The 22,091-nt window shown below is 25.5% G+C and overlaps 2 protein-coding genes across 2 annotated transcripts in view; one reads left to right on the forward strand and one right to left on the reverse strand.

The window, feature by feature from the left end:
* Positions 1–22,091, reverse strand: part of LOC134829295 (6-phosphofructo-2-kinase/fructose-2,6-bisphosphatase-like) — a 36,224-nt gene that overhangs the window by 5,086 nt on the left and 9,047 nt on the right. The gene's annotated exons all lie outside the window — the stretch shown is intronic.
* Positions 609–21,709, forward strand: LOC134829296 (alpha-N-acetylgalactosaminidase-like). Its single transcript, XM_063842324.1, has 7 exons — positions 609–973; positions 16,788–17,006; positions 20,090–20,264; positions 20,321–20,590; positions 20,643–20,804; positions 20,859–21,221; positions 21,280–21,709. The coding sequence occupies exons 2-7, from the start codon at positions 16,816–16,818 to the stop codon at positions 21,445–21,447; spliced, it is 1,329 nt and encodes a 442-aa protein (XP_063698394.1). The 5' UTR covers positions 609–973; positions 16,788–16,815; the 3' UTR covers positions 21,448–21,709.

Here is a 22,091-nt window from a genome sequence, read left to right on the forward strand (position 1 = left end):
CAAGTGAATGTTTTAGCATCATCCATAGGCAAAAGGTAAGCAAAACAACCGAGAGAGGGAGAGAATCATTACAAAATGAACAAAACAGCTTTTTGTTACTTTTTCATCATAAACACAAGAAAAAACTTGTTCACAGATGTTTGTGCCGAAACTTACGCTGGAACACGTTCAACAACTCGAAATTTTGTCTCTTTCTTAATGATTTTAACTATTAATGACCTGTCTAGTCTATCGTCACTCACTCACGTACGTAGGTTTGTTTTTGTTATGCACAACTTTTTTTTTCTTCAACTTTACTTTTAATATCATTTCATTTCGTTTCAGGCACTCAGCAGCTGTACGACTTGCACTACACACTCACTCACGTTCCACGCGAGACTTTTTAGTTTAAAGTAAACTTGATTTTTGTCTGTTTGTCAGTTCGTTTTTGTTCATTGCACGGTTGAAACGTGAAACGTGCTCTTTTTGAACAATTTTTCTCAACAAAATATTCAAATTTATTTAAAACAAAAATTTTTAATAAAAATTTGACCTGTTTCTTCAACGTTGAAGAAGATAAAAAAAATATTTCGATCAAAAAAAAATTAATCATCAAGAATTCCGTTTTCTCAGAGAAGAAATAGAAGAAAATATTGATACAAGTGCAATCAGTCATAAACTTCTCATTATTGATACAATGACATAAAGCAGCTTCGTGATATCAAGAATCAACAAAGCAGCGATAAAAGTCTCATGAAAAGATGAAGATAATGGCAGTTTTAAAATAAATAATAAAAAAATATCAAAATATTTTATCTGCCCGAGTATAAAAACGACGTATCGACACGATTACAGAAGCAGTTGGAGAAGTGATTTGGAATTATAAAGGAAAAAATAATTAAATTAAAGTGTCTGAAAATAGTGTCTCAGAAGAAGAAAAATTAAAAAGTGTGAATTACTTACACATTTTTGTGTAAAAAAAATATTAAAGAAGGTTTGTATTTTTTTATTGAATTAAATTTAATTCTTGAATTGAATGCAAATTTAGGTAAATGACATTTATTAGAGAAGAAACTCGTGATTTTCGAAAAAAAATTAAATATCGGAAATAAATCAAGAAACGTGACATTTTATTAACATTTGAACATCGTGAAAGAAATGAAGAAATTTATAAAAAAAATCTTTAAGAAAGAAAAATAAATTTTTTTGGTGAATTATTTTTTGAATTTAAATAATTAAAAATTAAAAAAATTAAATTAATTAAATATTAAAATAAATTAATTTTAAAAGAAAACAACTTATCTGAAAAAAATTATTTAAATAAAAAAAAATTTGTTGAATTATTTTTAAATATAAATAAATAATTAATAAAAAATTAAAAATAATAAAAATTATTAAAAAATAATTAAACTTATTAATTTAAACTTATTAAAGTTAATTAAATTATTTAATTAATAAATTTATTTTAATTAAATTAAAAAATAATTCATATAAAAAAAAATTTAAATTAAAAAATTTACCAAAAAGTTCTTCTTTAAAAATTTACTTCCTGATGGCAACAAATAACAAAAAGTACGAAAAAACTTGTAATGATTAAAAATTACTATAAACATCATCAATTTATCAGGCATTGACCTTTCAAAACAATTTTTTACTTTATACGACAATTTTTGGCAATTTTTATTATTAATATTATGAATATTTATTTTAACATATTTTTTACTGTTATTCATTTTTATTATTATTATGCAAAAAAAAAACTGTCGAACAAAAATTAAATACGAGGAAAAAGTTCAACAGGTGTTTTTTGTTTGTTTGTATATTTTTTAAATATTTTTTTTGGACAGGAAATTAAAGTTTGTCTTTTTTTGGTAAAAATTTATTAAATTTTACCTTAATAGAAAGAATGAATAATTTAAAGTTAATTAATTTAATTTTTTTTTGGTCAATTTGTTTTGAAAAGAAACAAATTAAATATAATTAATTTTTAATAATAATAATTATTATTTATTTCAATTATTTTACAATATAATAATTTACTGTGCAACCAAAACTTGCACAACTCAAACAAAAACACAAAAAATAATTACGCTGAATTTTGTAAATAATTTGTAATTATTTACGATGCCAAAAAAAAAATATCCACAAATCTAAACATTTTGGATAGTTTGAGGTCACATGTAATAATATAACGACAAATGTTATTAATGGAGAAATAAATTTTTTTAATAAATATTTTTTTTTCGATCAAATTCTTACAAATTACCTGAAATTTATTATTTTTTCGATTACGATCTCTCAGTTAAGTAGTGAGTTAATCATAAATCATAAAAAAGCGTGATCGATGTTATTTGCTGCTAAAATGGAAGGAAAAAAAACATTGGAGGTCAAAATTTTATTGTGACACGAAAAGTGACAGATGTTTAGGAAACAACTTCAAAACATACATTTTTGAAATTTGAACGAATTTGATGAATTTATCAAATTAATAATCCACAACGGAAGCGGATTTCTTTTAAAAATTGAAGTTTTATGAGAAACTTTTAAAATTAAGTCACAGGAAGCCATTTTTAGCAAAAATTAATTCTGTAATTGACTTTTAAAGGTCAAAAATGCCTCAAAGACATTCAGAATTTTATTTTGAAACAACTTTGGCATCATTAAAGATTTTTGCAAGATCTAATTGCCGATAAAATGAACTCCCTGAAGAAATAATAAACAAATATTCCGTGATTGGAATGTACAATCTTCGATTCTTCGGTAGATTTTTATCATTTTTATTGAATGTTTATTGTTGTTAAAATTGTCTGAGCTCGACGAAAATCGAATAAAAATATCAGGAGCAAAAAATTCACTTTCACTATTTATTTTTATTTACATTTTTTTTTTAATTTCAAGTTTTTTCGAGCAAGCACTTGACATTTTATTGCGATTTTTTGTGTGTTAAAAGCATTAATTTGGTAATGAGAACATTTTTGTCCTTAAGTGTCGACCAAAACCTGTTATTGCACTTTTTTTCAACAATTAAACACAAGAGTCTACTTGTGGCGAGGTAACCGATTAACCCATAATTAAAAGTACGTGGTAGCTTATGAATAGATGTTTTTGTTGAAAAAAAAATGTTAGGAGGCGTTTTTTGTTGTCTGTTTTACTTCAAAACTCGAACAAAGAACCGATTCTGTCAAAACGCGTAAATAACAACAAATTGCATGGAGACGCCTATTACATCATAAATTGCGGTGAAGACCAATTAAATTCACATAATGGATCAATAACGACATTTTGTGCCGCAGCTGATTGAATCTTCAATAGACCATTCATTCGTTGGAATGGCAATAAATAACCAGAAGTACATCAATTCGTGTCACACGACGCTATTTTTCCTGTCGGTCTTCTGATAAATGCAAAATGAACTTTGTCTCAATTTATTGCGGCGCGGAGTAGTTTTCTATTAGTTGTCAAGCGGATCGAGACAAGCAACATTGTTGCCGATGGATTTTTGTGCCACGCTGAATAACAAGAAGCAATAATAAATGACTTAATTTTAATTAATTTTCAAAAAATTTAAAATAATTTCTTTGGAAATTGTTGAAATTCGTGAGGTATAAAATTTTCTCATGAATTTTAACAATTTTCGAAGAAATTATTATACAAAGAATTCAAAAAGGAACAAAATTAACCTTTAAATAAATTTAAAAACTCACTTAAGGGTTATATTTGGTTCATTTTTAATCCATAGAAAAAATTATTTCTTCATAAATGAATTTATCTTCAAAATTTTTACGACTTTTGAAGAAATGATTTTCTCTATGGATTAAAAAAAAACGAAATTTAACCTTAAAGTGAATTTTTTTAAGTGTCAATTTTATTCCTTTTTTATCCATAGAGAAGAAAATTTCTTCGAAAATTAATAAAATTTATGAAAAATTACAATTTTTGAAGAAATAATCTTACTTATGGATTAAGAAGGAATTTTTTTTCAATCGATGGGCAAAATTTTCTTTAAATTTAATTTTATAAAGTAAATTTTTGGTTCATCAGAAAATTGAATAAAAATAATGTGATAACTCAAGAAAAAAATGTTAAATTAGAATATAAAATTTTTTAAGTATTTTTTTAAATATACATTTTTTTTAAATTTTTGGAAAAAATAAAAAAAAATAATTTTATTAAATAAATTTTTAATTATATAATTCAAAAATTAAATTATTCAAATTTTAAAATAATTTAAGTTTTATTTTTTTTTTTTTAATTTTTCCAAAAATTAAAAAAAAAATTTATTTAAAATTTTTTTAAATATTTTTATATTCTCATTTAACATTTTTCATTTTTTTTTTCTTGTTATTATTTTTTTTTTTAAATTTCTGATGAACTTTGGAAAAGTAATTTTTTTTACTTTAATTAACAATTTTTATAAAATCAAGAGCAAAAATTTATCAAAATAAATATTTTAACGATTTTTAATTCATTTCTGAAAATTTAAAATTTACGAAGTGAATTTTTTAACCTCTTGAAGGAATAAATTATTTTCATAAAAATAAAAAAAAATATTTAAGGGCTTAATTTCGTTCCTTCTCATCAATATGAAAAAGTTTTTCTTCGAAAATTTAGAAATTCGTGAAATAAATTAATTTTTCACAAATTTCTCTAATTTCCGAAGAAACCTCCGAAGCTCTTGTTATCTAAAACTTCTTTCATAACACCCCATTAATTAAATTTTTGTCGTCATCTGACAGAAAACAAACGCAATACGCTCTTTTTTCTCTATCGTTATCTCCAAACAAACACGAGCTCCTCAAAAAGCAAGCATGGTAATTATTATTATTATTTCCGGTCTGCAAGTTCATTTAATTCACTCTCACTCGACCATCACTCTCGATGAACGAACGACCGAAGCGATGTTATGTGAGCGAGCAGCGGCTTTTACTCTGATTTTTTACTCCAGTAGATGGAAAAAAACAACTTTTTATTATGATAAAATTGTCTCTCTCTAGCTGTGTCCAAAGACATGGATCGTCGTTTCGTCATCGCATCATAATAATTGTATGTAATTTCTCGTTATTTATGGCGTTGTTGCGATCGACTGACTTGTCATTTTTGTTGTTACAGAATTCACTGCTGTTGACATTCATTTACATAACAGCTTCCTCGGCGCAACAAAAAAAAGTCGTTCGCGCATCTATTGCTTGACAACTCAATTAAGAGGGACGAAAAATCGAATATTTATGCAAATCGAAAAATTTTGTTCCCACAGCAAAATTTTGATCGAAAAATATAATTTTTCATTATTTCTTCATTTTTCAGATCATTTCGCACAACAATAAATGTAATTGTTACATAATTTTTACACTAAAACACGTGAGAAAATCAATCACGATAAAGACCTTCTTCGTGCTGCAACAAAAATTTCCATTCAGTCCTACTTTTGTGTTAGTTTTTGAGACAATGAGCGACATGTCATGAACAAACTCACATTTTGCGTGTAGGTCAAAAAGTTCCTTCTTAACATCTTTACTTTTATTACAGAAGCGTGACTTATTTTTAATGACTTCTTAACATTTAAAAAAAAATTAAGCAACTCAAGGAACTTCTTGCAGAAACCTTGAATCGAAATTAATTTTTGTGATGGTCAATTAATTAAATTTCATTCAATTTTTCGACACAAAGGGGTTCATAATAATCATTATCGATTTCAGTCAGGTGCTTCAGGTAAAAAAAAAATTCGCCCAAAATATTTTATTATCAAATTTATGAATTTATAACTTTATGAAAATATTTGAGGCGGACACTGCTCGGATCGCAGTACGTGAAAAAAAGTGTAATTCACTTTCTAAAATGAAAACAAAATTGAAAAAAAAATATACATAATAATACAATCATAACAAGCACAAGTAAGTAGCGGGCAACATATGAGCTCATGAACGAGTAACAACAAATCTAACGCACTGCGGTAGTAATGGATGTTGTGTGTTGCTTCCGCTGTTTTTGCGGCGAATTTTGCTTCGATCCGTTTTTTTAAATGGAGCAAAAAAAAATCTAAGATTTTATTGAAAGAAATAAGAAAGTAAGAATAAAAATAATTAAAAAAAAAATCAAAAATATTTATAAATCTTCAAAAAAAAAAAAAAAATACATGAAAAAGATTTTTTTTTCAATCTTTAAAATAAAAGTCAAATTTAGGTTAAAATAATGAAATTAAATAAAAAAATAATAATGAAATTAAAAAAATTAATTTAATTTAAATTTATTTTTTTAATTTTTTTTTAATTATTTTTTATTTCTTAATTTTAATTTTAATTATATTTTTTTTTTAATTTTAATTAATATTTTTTTTTCATTGTAATAAATTATTTTTATTTTTTTTTTTCAAATTTCGTCTTCTTTTGTACATAAGTTTGGAAAATTACGAGAAATATGTATAAATATTTGTCTTACAAAAAATTTAAAAAGAAAAAAAATACAGATTTTAGAACTAATTTCTGAAGAAATTCATATTTAATTTAATTATTTTAATATAATTTAATTTAAATTAATTATTTAATTAATTTCATTTAATATTATTTCAATTTATTTAATTTATTTTTATTTTTTCTAATTTATTTATATATTCTTTAAATTAACAAAAATTGAAAAAATTCTCATATTTTTAATATAAAATATCCTACCTGAGAATATTTTAGAAAATTAATAGGAGGAAATCCCAAAAAAAATTTAAATATTCTATTGATCGCGATTCAATAAATTTTCAGTTCTATGAAAAAATTTTGAAAAATTATTTTATTATTAAATATTTTAATTAAATATTAATTATTAATATTTTATTTAATATTTAATTAATTAGTTTTTGAAAATAATTATTAATTTATTGTTTTAAAATTTAATTTAATTAATTTTTTTTTTGTAATAAAAAAAAATTCTGAAAATTTCTTTTTACGATTAATTTGTCCATAATTTCGTTCCGTTTCTAATTCAAAAAAAGATAATTTTTTAAATTTTTAACAGAAGGAAAAATCATGTCAAAACATCACAAACTTGCCCAATTAACAATCCAACGATTTTTATCTCTCCAATTCCCGATAAACGCCTCCCGTTAACAAATTTCATTCGTTCAAAGACTTCACACGTCACTTTAACTCCAATTCTCACACCTGCCGGCAAACAATTTCTCAACTAATAATCTATTAAAAATAACTACAAATAAATAGCGACACGCGGAAAACAAGTAGCTACTGTGCATTGATGGATTGCTGCTACGACGACAAAACGACGATGATGACGAGTGAAAAGAAATTGCATGTTTTGTGTTTAAAAAAAATATTTAACACGCAACTGTTTAGCTGTTGATGATGATGATTGGTATAATTGTAAGGCATCGCATTGTACCTAATCGAGGAAATGGAGAAAAATTGAAATTTTGTAACAGAAATCACAACATTGTGATTGGCATTCATCGAAGTTGCGGCAGTTGGGAAACTAAATTAGAATATTTAGCAGGCAGAAAACGCGTTGGCGTCATGCAAAGCGAAAGTTGAGCTAAAAAATGACACAATGCGCGATAAAATTGTTCGACGTGAGCAGATTTTGTGATTTTGTGACACGTTTTCTTGATGCTAGACGACGATAAACTTGACCCAATTTCATTAAAATTCGTTTTAGGACTGAATCTCTGCAGAAGAGCTCGAAAAATCAACAATTCACGTAATAATTGTTGTCATTAAAGAGCACTTTTGTAACAATTTTCGTAAAAATGAAACGATTTAAGATCTTTTAATGACCCTGAGTCCCTGATATGGATCATCACGTTATTAAAAGCTCGAGTGTTTAAGCAATTTGCATCATCTTAATGACGATTTCTAAGCGGAATAGCGTTGATGTCGACATTAATCATGTCTTTGAGTCCAGTTAATTTTAATAATAAGTGATTTTGTGCAAGCAAGCAAGTAAAAACATTCACCAAGTCGATAATTTCTCTCCTCGTTTGATGCTTAAATCGCACGTCATAACGATGAATCTTGCGGTATTCAATTAATTTTGCTGCAAACTGGGCTAGACTGTGAGCTTTAATGCGATTTTGTGAAAAAAAATTCAAAATTTTTTATTTCGGTTCATTTTTAAATTAAACAATTAAATTTCTAAGATTTTTTAAATTTTTCTTAATTTTTTCATATAAAAAAAAAAATTCTTAAATTTTTCATATAAAAATTTTTTTTTTTAATTTTTCATATAAAAAAAAATTCTTAAATTTTTCATATAAAAAAATTTCTTAAATTTTTCATATAAAAAAAAATTCTTAATTTTTTCATATAAAAAAAAATCTTAATTTTTTCATATAAAAAAAAATTTCTTAATTTTTTCATATAAAAAAAAAAATTCTTCTTTTAATTTTAAAAATTAATTAATTTAAATAAAAAAAAATTAAAAAAAAAAAATTAATTTTTTTATAAAAAAAATTTATGCACAATTGATCGAAATTTTTAATTTTTATGTCGATTTTTTTTTTACTAAAATCGAAAAATAAAAAAAAAATTGAGAAATTTTTTCACAAAATAACTCTTAATACTCATAACGGTTAACTCACATTAGCGCAAATTTTATTCACTTTTACACAAAATTGCCTCAAGTCATCCAATTTCTTTGCACGAGAAGAAACGAGATCGCGCCTCATTTGAATATTTCTTGCATATTTGATGACAAAACTCTTTCTCTCTTCTTGCCTTCTAAACTTTAGCTAGTTATGCACTTTTTCTCGTTCAATTGACGCACCTTCGAAGCACAAAAAAATCTCCAAAGGCATCAATTCATCATCTCGAGAAACGTTAAAACTGGTTTTGGTTCTCGTCTTCAATTTCATGCAAACACACGAAAAAAAAGAGCGCCAATAGATTCAATTATTATTGCATAATCAGCATCAGCAACGGTTACTCTTAATGTTATTATTATTATTTTCAATGCACGTCGTCGTCATCATCGTTCGTTATGTTTCAAAGTGCATAAAAACTGGTTGAGGAGAGTTCCATGCATGAAGTTCTGTAAAACTTTTTTTGCATGTTTCTTGCAACAATTTACATTTTTTAAGGAGATGACGACGAAGATGTCGCAACAATTTCGAATGTAACTTTTTTAGTAGGTTAATTTTTTTTTTTGAGGATTCCGAAAGTAATTGAAAGTTGCATAAAAAACGAATTAAAATCAATTAGAATCGAATTAATTTAAAAATGCAATTATTTACGGCTCAAAAGCATCATAACATCCATGAAAACGAAGCAACAGGTACATTGCCTCAAAATTATATAATGAAATGGTAAATAATTGAATAAAGCAGAAAAAAAGTGCAATGCGAGTGCAGCTCGAACGATTAATATGATAATTTTCCGGTAATGTATATCAATTTTATTGCACTTTGTGGTAATTTTTATTTATAACATTTTAAATTTTTATTTTATTTTATTGACTCGACACTTGAGCTGATATTGTGGTTCACTTAGAACTCAGAAACGAGTACATCCTGTTATTTTTTTTATTTTTATTTTACGACATAACAGTATGTCACAATATCCGAACATTTTTCAAGAATAAAATCATAAATTAAAAAAAAATATTTATTAGAAAAATTTGATTTGTCAATAGTAGAGACAAATCTTAAGTTGAGATAAATGTCACTGATTAATAATTAAAATTTTTATTTTTTTTTTAATTGTGAAAAATTTATGTTTTGAAGTTTTTGAAAATTTAAAAAAAAAATTTGAAAATTTTTTAAAAAAATTATTAATTTTATTTATTAAAAGCTATTTAAATTAAAAAAATTAAATTTTTCTTAAAAAAAATAAAATAAAATAAAAAATAATTTATTTAAAATAAATAAATAAAACAAATAAAGTAAAATAAGAAAAATAAAATTAAAATTTGATCCTGCCATCTAACGTCAGGTTATTAAAATAAGAAATTTTAAAGCGACATCTTGAGGATTATTTTTAATTAATGAAATGATTTTTAGTTCAAAATGAATCAAATTTTGATTTTTAACTTCCAAAGTTTGAAAATTTTAAATAAAATTATTCATTTTAAAAAAAAAAATATTTCATTGATTAAAAAAAAACTGCCCACAGATGTCGCTTTAATATTTTTTATTTTCATAACCTGACGTTAGATGGCAGGATCGAATTTTAAATTTGATATTTTGCTTTTCAAGCTTATTTTAAAGCAAAAATTAAATGAAAAATCGAAAGCTTCAAATCTGAATTCACCAAAACATGAATTTTTCACAATCTTTGAACATAAATAATTTTTTCTTTATTAAATTATCATTTTTCTATTAAAAAAAAAATATCCAATGCACGTTACTTTTTGTTGTTAAATTAATTCAACAAACGATCGTTCGCAATGATATTTATGGACACTTTTGCCTTACTCCATATATCGACTCCATATCAACTTTTTTTTTTCATTACTTCAAACATTTACTTTACGGAATGTCGCTACTGCTTTATTTCAAATCAGATTGATAAAAAAAATATCAATAAATTATTCGTTTGTGTAATAGCCAACAACAAATATTTTCTAATATTGTACTGAAATTTCACTCTCGATGTTTGTTACAAAATCGCCGAGGTAATTAACATGCGAACATTAGATTTTGCGGCAAAATATGGATGTTTATTACAAAGCAATTTTTTTTTATTTGGAATTCTGTTTTGTTCAAATATAGCAAAATATGTAAGTAATGTTAGATAAACAAAAAGACACACCTTTGGATGATAAAAATATTTTTTTGACCCGTATTTTGGGCTTCTTAAAATTTTTTCTTGTAAAAGTTTCTAAAAGTCACACCTCTGAAATCTCATAAAAAATGATCGATTATGTTAACTACCGTTTAGTGTCGCGACGAGATATACTTTGACAAATTGCAGAGTAAATTTATGTGACATATATCTGTCAACGATCGTTAAAACAAAGCGCCGTAAGTCCTGGAAGTCATCGTTTTGTCTCGTCTCGTCACATAATATTTGAGATTACCTCACAATGAGATTTTTCTTATCTCGCACGATTTTTCGTGTTTGAGAATAAAGAATGAACAATAGTCAATTTTTAAAGAACAAGGTCATTTTCAGAGTTGTTTTTAAGAATTGGATTGAATAAGAATGCACTTGATATTTTTTATTAGTTAATAAGGCGGATACAATGAACGAAAATGTTTCATATTGAAGTTACTTCAAAAAATAAATTAAGAAAAAATTTTTTTTTAGTAAAAATAAAGAAAATTTTCAAAAAAGTTACGTTTTTGAAGTTTGAATTAGCAGAAAAGTAATTTTCAAATTTTTAACGGTAATTTTTTGAATTGACATTTACAAATTTTTACATTTAAAATAATATTTATTTAATATATTTATTTAAATTAAAAATTATTTTTATTTTTTTGATAAAAATAAATAATTTTTTATTTAATAATTAAAATTAAAAAAATTGTATAAAATTACAAAATTGTAAAAAAAATTTTAAAAAAAAGTAAAATAAGATATTATTTGTAAAATTATGGAAAAAATTAAAATTTTTCAAATTTTCATTTAAAAAAAAAATAATTTATTTTTATAAAAAAAAATAATTAAATTAAAAAAAAGATAAATTATTAAAATTTATCTTAAAGTAAAAAATTAAAAAGTAAAATTATCGGTAAATTAAAAAAAATTAAATTTTTTTTTTGATAAAAATAAATTATTTTTTTTTTTAAATTAAAAATTAAAATACGTAAAAATTTTATAAAAATAAAATAAAAAAAATTAATTTATTTAAAACAAAATAAATCAATAAATAAAAATAAAATAAAATGTTACTTAAAATTAAAAAAAAAAAAAAAAAAAAATAAAAATTTTATAAAATTTATAAATTTTTATCAAAAAAAAAAAATAATTAATTTTTATCAAAAAAAATTAAAATAAAATAAATAAATGAGAATAAAAAATACAAAAAATTAAAATTTGTCAGTAAATCTCTTGAAAAAAAAATTAAATTAGAATAAATATTAACATAAATTAAAATCCAAATGCCCTTAAATTGAAAAAATTACAATTGTGCGAAAAGAAAAAAAAATGAAATAATGAAGAAATTAAGAAATATTCACACGCACTTAACCCATGTCAATGGATAGTAAACTCATAAAGGCATAAACTGCCTCTTAACCTTATGCCGAGAGTGTTGCTACTTTGCAAATGTGTTACAATAGCCTCACTTGACGATAATTTATGAATATTCCTGCTTATATCTCGCTGCATGTAAAATGAAGCGAAAATAAGACAAAACAAATAAAAGTGTTATTAAAGACGATTAAAATCTAACCGAAGCAAAAATAAACAAAACACTTTTATGCAATCTGGCGGACCAAAAAAAAAATTGCGGATAAAGAAGGTGTGGGTACATTTTAATGCGATACAAAAATGTGTTTTGTTTTATGGCTCCATTCATTAATAACTATAATAGACGTTGCTTATGATTGAATTAAAGTGAGGAAAAAATGGCTTGGCATTGAAAAAAAAATGATTGTTTTCCCATATCTTTCGGCGGCGACGGACAAATGAATATAAATTGTTTATTGTTTTGTTTTTATTTGCGTTCGTACTTTGTTTTGTGACTGTTTTAAGAGAATTGCGAAGAAAATGGTGTTAATTTTTTTTTATTATTATGCTCATACACTTATGTTGGAGCGACATGGGAATGTAATAAATTGTAACATTTTGACAGATAATAAACAAAAATGTTTCGCGGGACCTTTTCTGAGTGTAATTAAAGGCAAATAAATGAGAAATAATTTCGCAATGACAGATTGGAGACGGATTGACGGCTTGAAAGGAGTGTTTTATGACTTTCTTGATGCCCATTTTGCGAGAAATTTGACATTTTTTGATGAAATTCTTAACGAATGAGTTTAAAAAATAATTTTAAAAAGAAAAATTTGTTCAAAATTAATTTTTAACTTTAATTTTGAACAAATTTTTCTTTTAAAAAACTCATTCGTTAAAAAATTTCATCAAAAAATGAAAAAATTTCTCGCAAAATCTCAAATTAACAAAGTTTTGTATCGTAATGATGCCTTTTTGATGAGCAATTACCATCAAATCATATAAAAACGTTGGTTTTTGACACAAAATTAATCATTTTCGAATTTCACGTCAATCCAAAAGGACCTCGTTCGTTCAAAAAAATTCTCTCAAAATGAAAACTCGTGTATTTTTACTAATTTTTTGTCTTCTAATCTGTTCTTGTGCAGCTCAGGTTCGAATTTCACTCAAAAATTTATCAATTTTTAACTTTTATTCCGAATTTCAGCTCACTTTCACTACCGGCTGGGGCAAAAAACGTTCGTCAGCACCTTTGACTCCTTCTGAGCTGGATGTTTGCAAATCTCCGCTTGACACGTTCAAGCTGTTACTCGAGTTCATCAACATTCAAATTAAAAAGCTCGAAGTGTGCTCAATGCAATTGCTTGAGTAATAATTTTAATGGTGTTCGTTGATGATGATGAGAAGACTTTCGATCCATTTCAAAAAAAAAAATTAAATTAAAGCAGAAAAAAAGCCAATTTCCGAAATAAAAAAGTGTGTTAATGTAAATTTCATGAGTAATAAAAAAAATTAAAGTGATAAAAAAACAATCTCCCGCATCATTTAAAAGTCCTGCTGAACGTTTTCATGATCGATGAGCAAGTTACTTTGACTGTGAACTTAAATGCGCGCCAAAGTGAAGTAACAATAGCTTCAAAGTCGGAGTAATTAAAAAATGTTAATTACCCGAGATTATGTTACTTTTCTTTTATCTTTCTCTCGCAGTCTCATGTGAGGTTCAGAAACGTAGTTAAGTAACAAAATTTTAAAGGGACTTTTAAAAAACTTTAATAATAAATTAAATTTATTTTTAAAACTTAAAGAAATTTTTAAAAATTCCTTTAAAAAAATTTTATTTTAATTTTTGAATTTAATTCCACAAAAAAATAATAAAAAAAAAATTTAGAAAAAATTCTGAAGTAATTCATGATTTAAAAAAAAAAAAAAAATATTTTTTTTTAAAATTTTTTTTTAAAATTTTTAAAATTTGAAAATTAAATTTTTAAAAAAAATTTTTAATTTTTAATAAATTCTCGATTATTTAAAAAACTTAATTATTTTTAAAATTTTATTAAATTATATTTAATTGAAAAATTTAATTAAAAATTTAATATAAGAAAATTTAGAAAAACAACTGAAAAAAAATCCTGAAGAAAATTTAAAAAATTTTTTAATCAATAATTTTTTTTTTGAAACATTTCTCTAAAAAATTAATATTTTTTAATTCTATTTAAAATTCTAAATTAAAAATTTTCAAAAAATTCTTAATAAAAATTTTCTTTAGGAATTAAAAAAATATTTTATTTTTTTTTTAATTTTAAATTACTTCAGAATTTTTTCTAAAAATTTTTTTAAAATTTTTTTGAGACATTTAATTTAAAAATTAAAGAAAAAAAATTTCAGAAAATTAAGAAAATTTTAAATTTCTTTTAAAACAATTTTTGAAGAATTTCCTTATTTCTTATTTTGCTTCTACGTCACTGCCCATCATTGTGAGACAATTAAGCAAGTTACTTGATACGGTTAAGTGACACTGAAACTCCGTCGACGACGTAATTTATTTTATAATAATAAACAATTTTTTTAGCATTTTTTAATGAGTAACTGAGAAAAATGCGAAATTTTACTTTCTTTCTCTCCCCGAGACAAAAGTTTCGTTTTAAAAACCAAAGTGAAGGTCAATTTTTTTTCAATCTCGTGGCAAATGCAGCGAAATCAATGCACATTGCACATGCTGGCACATTATATAACACCACGGAAATGTCTTATAAAGCAAAAAATCAAATCAACATGGGATTTGTCGTCGTCATCCATGTACATATTAGAACCTCATAGAGCGTGAGACGTAATTGATTTTTATTGCAGCGACATGATTTTTTGTGCTATTGTTGTGTCTGTGTGTCTAATGGAGCAAAAAAAAAAGTTGTTTTGGGTAACCAGCGTGGTAACTGAATTATTCAATCAATTCATTAAAAGACGACGACGACCAATAGACGAAATGTGAAGATTATTACAAAACACTTTCGTTCGCTTTGAAAACTCAATTAAAGCATCGAGACAGCGCGCTATTAATAAATGAATGAACGCGGAGAGAAAAAAAAGTCAAGAATTGGCACATAATGTGCTTGCGCAGAGGAATCAGACTCATTACCTTTTAATCTTCACGAATTCTTATGTAATTTTTTGTTATTTTTTCCTTCTTCTTCTTTTTTTCTTGTTGTTGAACAATATTTATTTATTTTTTTGTGTATTGAACAGAAATTTGGTACTGAAAAATCTCACTCTCACACGTTTGTTCGAATCTTGCGCCTGCATAATTTTAATGGCATGACAGGGAGATTCATTCGAGAAACTTTAAATGTAATTTATAGTTAAATTTAGTCATTAGAAATTATTTTTAGTAAAATTTGTACAAATTTAATGAATTTAATCAACAAAAAACTTCAAAATTTGACAGCTGTCAATTTAAAAAAATTTCCGTTAAATTTTAAATTTGCATTTTTAGAGTTTTATTCACCATAAAAATTTATTTTAAGTCAATTTTTGACATCTTTATCGATTTTTGTAACAGAAAACTTAAAATTTTGACAGCTGTCAATTCAAAAAATTTTCCGTTAAATTTTAAATTTGTATTTTTAGAGCTTTATTCGCCATAAAAATTTATTTTAAGTCAATTTTTGACATCTTCATCGATTTTTGTAACAGAAAACATAAAATTTTGACAGCTGTCAATTCAAAAAATTTTCCGTTAAATTTTAAATTTGCATTTTTAGAGCTTTGTTCGCCATAAAAATTTATTTTAAGTCAATTTTTGACAACTACATCGATTTTTGTAAGAGAAAATTTTAAAATTTGACATCTGTCAATTTAAAAAAATTTCCGTTAAATCAAAAAATGTTGATTTTTCATCAAAAAAATTTTTTTTAATAACTTTGTGATCCAAAGTTGATCATAAACTTTAAAAAAAATATAAAATTTATATGAAAAGTCCTCAATTTGAGCATCATTGTCAATTTTGACTTAAATATTCACACATACAGCGTTACAATATGTAGTTATGTCGACTAATAAATTTAGTGTTACAATATTGCACGCTTCTTTGTTACTAATTTTTTTCATGTTAATGCCATGTAACAACTCCTTAAATAAACAACTGGGCTGCAATTTAATCTCGCCATCCATAAAACACGAATTGTGTTGATTTTATTGAGCTCTCTATGGGAGATTATTCAAATTATTTGGCTGTCATGTCAACTCGCACCTCCCAGAAGCAATTTTCTGTCAACTCGTGAATTTTAAAATCTTAGAAAGTTGTTCGAAATTGAGACACAAACGATTTCTTTCTTGATTTATCTCTCGGTTTGTCGTTTTTTTTTGTTTGTTTTGCTCAATTTACGGGTGAATTGCTGCTCAGGCGATTCTAATTCCATAATGACATGCTTTCTTTCACCTACATGTCGATATGAACCGAAAAAAGGCAAATATTGTCGTCGAATCGGAAATATAATAAATTCATGTACGAACAACTTGCACGAGTCATAATAATGGGTAATTTACTGCGGCGGATAAAATGAGACCATTGTTCAAAAAATTTCACCAATAACGCTATTGTCATTGTCTGTCATAATCGGTCTCGCAAGTGAACTTGAAGAAAAATTTTTTAAAAAATTATTTTCGATTAATTTTAATTTTTTTTTTCTTTTTTTTTCATTTCAGATAAAAATCCAATAAAAAACACAAAAAAATGAAATCCCGAAGAAATTTTGCTGTGATATCTCGATCCACCGTCGCATGTTTGGCTTTTATGCTCGTTGCTGTCTCACACGTGAGCACATTGGAAAATGGCTTGGCACGAACCCCGCCAATGGGATGGCTCTCATGGGAGCGTTTCAGATGTAACACGGATTGCGAAGGAGATCCAGAGAATTGCATAAGGTAAGTTTTGAAAAAAAAATGTTGCAGAAACGGTTGAATGAACTTTCGCTGCGCCAATATTCATCATGAGCAGATCATGTTTGTGATTGTACATTTTTATCACGTATCACACAGCTGTGCGTGGATGGATTTGATCGTTGCATTGAACGACTTACGCATGGAATGTTGTTACAGTTGTAAAATTTATTGATTATGAGAGAGAGACAAGGACAGCGAAAGTGTAGAAAAATTGCTTGTGTGGGCTAAAAGAGGCTTTAAATTTACTAAAAAAGGTTAAAAACATAAAATTTGGGAAAAAATGAGAGATTTTTGGTTTAACGGAAAATTTTTTGAATTGACATCTGTCAAAAAATTTCAAATTTTCAAAATTTTTTTGAGGAATGAGTCGAAAATTGAACAATTATTTTAAAAAATTTCAATTTGAAGTCAAATATATCAAATATTTGAAACTTTTTGACAGCTGTTAGTTCAAATTTTTGTTCGTTATAACAGAAATTTTAAATTTTTCATTAAATTTTATCTTAAACTCCTTGTTTGAAACTTTTGAACCTTAACATTTTAGAATTTAAAACTATTGATTTTTAAATTTAACGGAAAATTTTTTCAAACTGACAGCTGTCAAAAAATTTCAAATTTTTGATATTTTTCTATCAAAAGAACAAAATTTTTGAATAAAATAAAATATTTTTAATTCTCTTGATGAAAATTCAGGAAAATTCAAAATATTTTGACAGCTGTCAATTTAAAATTTTATTCGTTAAACCAAAAATTTAAAACTTTCATCAAATTTTATGTTTAAGTAAGAAATATGAAACCTTGAAACATAAAAAATTAAAGCTTTTTAAGGAAAATTATAATTTTTAAGGTCAACGGATTTTTTTTTTTAAATTGACAGCTGTCAAAAAATTTCAAATTTTTAATAATTTTCTATCAAAAGACCACAAAATTTAAAATAAAAATCAATATATTTTATTTTTAGATGAAAAATTATGAAAATTTGAAATTTTTTGACATCTGTCAATTCAAAAAATTATCCGTTAAATGAAAAAATTGCAAATTTCTTCCTCTTCGTGTGAATTTAAATAACTTTCCTGCCCTTTTTTTATTACCTAACATCCGATCAAATCCATAACACGGCAATAGAAAGCATTTCTTTTTCCCGCTTATCTCGCCTTGCAATCAAGTTTGTAGTTTCAAAACAAATGAATTCGAAACCAATCAATACCGCATTAAACATCCGAATACGTAAAAATTATTCCATCTCGCGGTTTGTCTCTCACGCTTTTGTAATGCGGTGTAATAAGCAACCAAATAGACGAAAACAGGTGAAGTTGTGTGATGTGTGATGGTTGATCTTGATACACTTACATTACATTAAAACACACACGTAAATGAATTCAAAATGCGCAAAGTTGGCGTCAAATTTTCTCTCCTCGTTCGCCGCGCTTACGTAAGTTTTTGCAATCGAATCGAATTCGATATGAGATGTGAACATTTAGGATAGTCACGATGATGATTGAGATTCAATTGAACAACAACGAAAAAAAAAATTGATCATTATCCATGCAGTTGTTGCTCAGCTGCTGACTTGAGAAGCGAGACAAAGATGAGAATCGACATTTTTTGGTCTTTAGCAGCATTTGTTGCCTGCAGGCATTGATGACCTTGACATTTTCTGCATAATTTGATCGCAATTTGAATTTTAAGTGTGCATCAATGAGGATTATTTCATTAATTGAATGCATAAATTACTGCCAAGAGACGCTCTTTGTTCAGAAATGCGGAACTTACGTACTTAAAACACTCGAAAAAGGCTGAATTTGGGTCTGAACTGTCAACATCAAGATCGTTACTTACCTAAAAAGAGACAAAAAACGAAAAAAATTAATGTTTAAAATTAAAATCGAGTCAAGATCATGCAAAAAAATTATTATCTCAACGAAAAAACGTGACGATTCTGTTCAGACTTTATTAAAATATCAAACTTTTTTAACGCCCATTCGTCGAACATGCTTCACTCAACACGAAAAAAGGTGCAAAAAAAATTAAAGACATAATAATTAAAAACGTAGCCACAATTAATGTTCAATCAAGCGAGCAATTAAATGCTCTTAACCCTTTCGGTCAGTGGTTTATGAATGAAAAATCAGTTCAAGAACTTTTAATTTGATTTTTTTTTAGGAAATGTCACTAAATGGCACGTGTAAAAAAATAAATTGACCCTCGAACGGTCTTTGACCTTTTGTTGTAATAATAAACAAAACACGTTCGGTTATGAGAAGTGAGTGTGGCGATGCATTTCTAACAATAAATCAACGTTTTGTGTTTCGTGTGCATGAAAAACGCAAAGATTTTGTCTGAATGAACGACTTTTGAGATGAAAAACGCATTGAAACGCTAATTTTTTGAACGTTTAAAGATTTAAAGCTCATTTTTTGAAAAATTATTTTTTTTTGAAACGTGGATTTTTAGTTAATGAAATTTTATTTTAAAGCTGAAAAAAATTTTTTTTAATCAATTTTTTCTTAAAAATTCTTCAAATTAAAATTTTTTGCAAGAACTCATCAATTTTTAAATTTTAAAAAATTTTTCTCATTTATTTTCTTTTAATTTTATTTTTTTCTTTTTTTTATAAAATTAAATTTTTCTGAAAATTTATTTTAATTAAAATTTAAAAAAAAAATTTCATCAATTTATTAAATTTTTTTTTTTAAAATTTTTTTTAATTAAAATTTTAAAATTATTTTTTTTTTTTTAAAAAATTTTTTTTTCAAATTTGATTTTAATTAAATTTTTATAATTTTTTTTCAAATTGATTTTTTTCTCATAAATTTTAAATTTTAAAAATTTTTTCTCTTCAATTTTTATATTTTATAAATTTTTTTTTAAATTTTTAACAAATATTGCCAATTTTGAAGCTTAAATTTTTTTTTCACTTTTTTTTTCTAAAATTTAATTTTTTTTCTTAATTATTTTTTTTAATTTCTTCAAATTAAATTTTTTAGAAAAATCTTATCAGTTTTGAACTTAAAAATATTTTTAAAATAAATTTTTCTAAAATTTTAATTTTTTTTCCTTCACAGTGAAGACCTTTTCCGCACAATGGCAGATTTGGTTGTCTCCGAAGGTTACGCCGCTGTCGGTTACGAGTACATCAACATCGACGATTGTTGGTTGGAAAAGTCTCGAGGCCCAAATGGTGAATTAGTTGCTGACAAAAAACGTTTTCCTCATGGCATGAAAGCTCTTTCGAATTACGTGAGTTCAATTTTCTTTCATTTTTTCAAAATTTTTATTCAAAAAATTTATTTTAGATCCACGCAAAAGGCTTGAAATTCGGAATTTACGAAGATTATGGAAATTACACATGCGCCGGATATCCGGGAATTTTGGGATACTTGCAACAAGATGCTGAATTATTTGCTTCATGGGATGTTGATTTCGTGAAATTAGATGGATGTTATTCGCTTCCGTTAGATATGGACTATGGATATCCCGAATTTGGGCGTCATTTGAATCGCACAGGAAGACCAATGATTTATTCTTGCAGTTGGCCTGTTTATCAAATTTATGCCGGAATTAACGTGAGAAATTTTGATTTTTTGAAGAATTTTGAAAAAAAATTTTTTTTTGTAGCCAAATTTCTCTTCGATCATCGAACATTGCAATTTGTGGCGTAATTTTGATGACATTCAAGATTCGTGGGCATCGTTGGAGAGCATCATCGACTATTATGGCAACAATCAAGACAATATTGCTCCCAATGGAGGTCCCGGGCATTGGAATGATCCTGATATGGTAATTTTTGTCTCTCGAAAATGTCAAAAATTTCGTTAAATTTATTTTTTGTAGTTAATTATCGGCAACTTTGGTCTCTCTTACGAGCAATCCAAGACACAAATGGCTTTGTGGGCAATTTTAGCAGCTCCATTGTTGATGTCAGTCGATCTTCGTACAATTCGTCCCGAATATAAAGCCATTTTACAGAATAAGGCAATCATCGATGTCGATCAAGATCCTTTGGGCATCCAAGGACGACGCATTTACAAACACAAAGGCATCGAAATCTGGTCGAGACCCATCACGCCAATTTATCAAACGTATTATTCGTATGCAATTGCCTTCGTTAATCGACGCACTGATGGAACTCCGAGCGATGTTGCTGTCACGTTGCGCGAATTGGGACTCGTAGCTCAAACTGGATACAGAGTCAAGGTAATTTTTAAAAAATTATGAAATTTTCGATCAATTTTTAATAAAAATTCAATTTTAGGACCTTTATGAAGACGTCGATTACGGAATTCTCAGCCCAAATACCAAAATCAAGGTTAAGGTTAATCCATCAGGCGTTGTTATCTTGCGAGGCGACGTTCAACCCGAGAGATTTTCGAAGAGACCTTTCGTTAATCCCGTAAATTATTTCCGATACAATCAAAAGTAAAGAAAAAATTATGGAAAATTATGAAAAATTAACAACGACGACGGATTTTTATAAAAAAAAAATTAATTCTGTAGATTTAAGACAAAAAATTAGTTTTAGTGAAAAAACATTCCACAAAAAGTTATTAATTTATGAAGACTTTCTTCTACTTTTCCTATAAAAATGTAATTCAAGAGCTGCCAATGCACGCAAAACTCGTTAGAGTTTATCTTTTGGGAAATTCGGCCTTTCGTTTCTTAGAAAATTTTTTTTTTGTTAAAAATGCAAAAAAAAGTAAGTTTAAGGCAAAAATTGTATTATTTTTGTATGTTTATGTATAAAATGTGCCAGCCAAAATAAAGAAAAATATTAAAAATAAAAGATTTTTTATTCAAATTTCGTTGAAAATTTAAAAAAAAAAATTTAAAAATTGAAAAAAAAAATTTTTGACATATTTTAGCTATAAATTTTTAAATGTCAATACAAAAAATGAGCGTTAAAAATTTTTTAATTATTTTTTTTTTAATAATTCAAACTCAAAAAATTTTGAAAAAAATTATGAAATATTAAAAATAATTTTTTTTAATTTCGTTGAAATTTGAAAAATTCAAAATTAATTAAAGAAAAAATTAAAAATAATTTTTTGACATTTTTTAACCAAAAAA

This window comes from Culicoides brevitarsis, chromosome 2 (assembly GCF_036172545.1).
Source record: "Culicoides brevitarsis isolate CSIRO-B50_1 chromosome 2, AGI_CSIRO_Cbre_v1, whole genome shotgun sequence".
NCBI lineage: Eukaryota > Metazoa > Arthropoda > Insecta > Diptera > Ceratopogonidae > Culicoides > Culicoides brevitarsis.

Coding starts and splice junctions, on each gene's coding strand:
- LOC134829296 (XM_063842324.1), top strand. CDS start 16,816: ATGAAATCCCGAAGAAATTTTGCTGTGATATCTCGATCCACCGTCGCA. Junction 20,805..20,858: donor ATTGGAATGATCCTGATATG/GTAATTTTTGTC, acceptor TATTTTTTGTAG/TTAATTATCGGCAACTTTGG. Junction 21,222..21,279: donor AAACTGGATACAGAGTCAAG/GTAATTTTTAAA, acceptor ATTCAATTTTAG/GACCTTTATGAAGACGTCGA.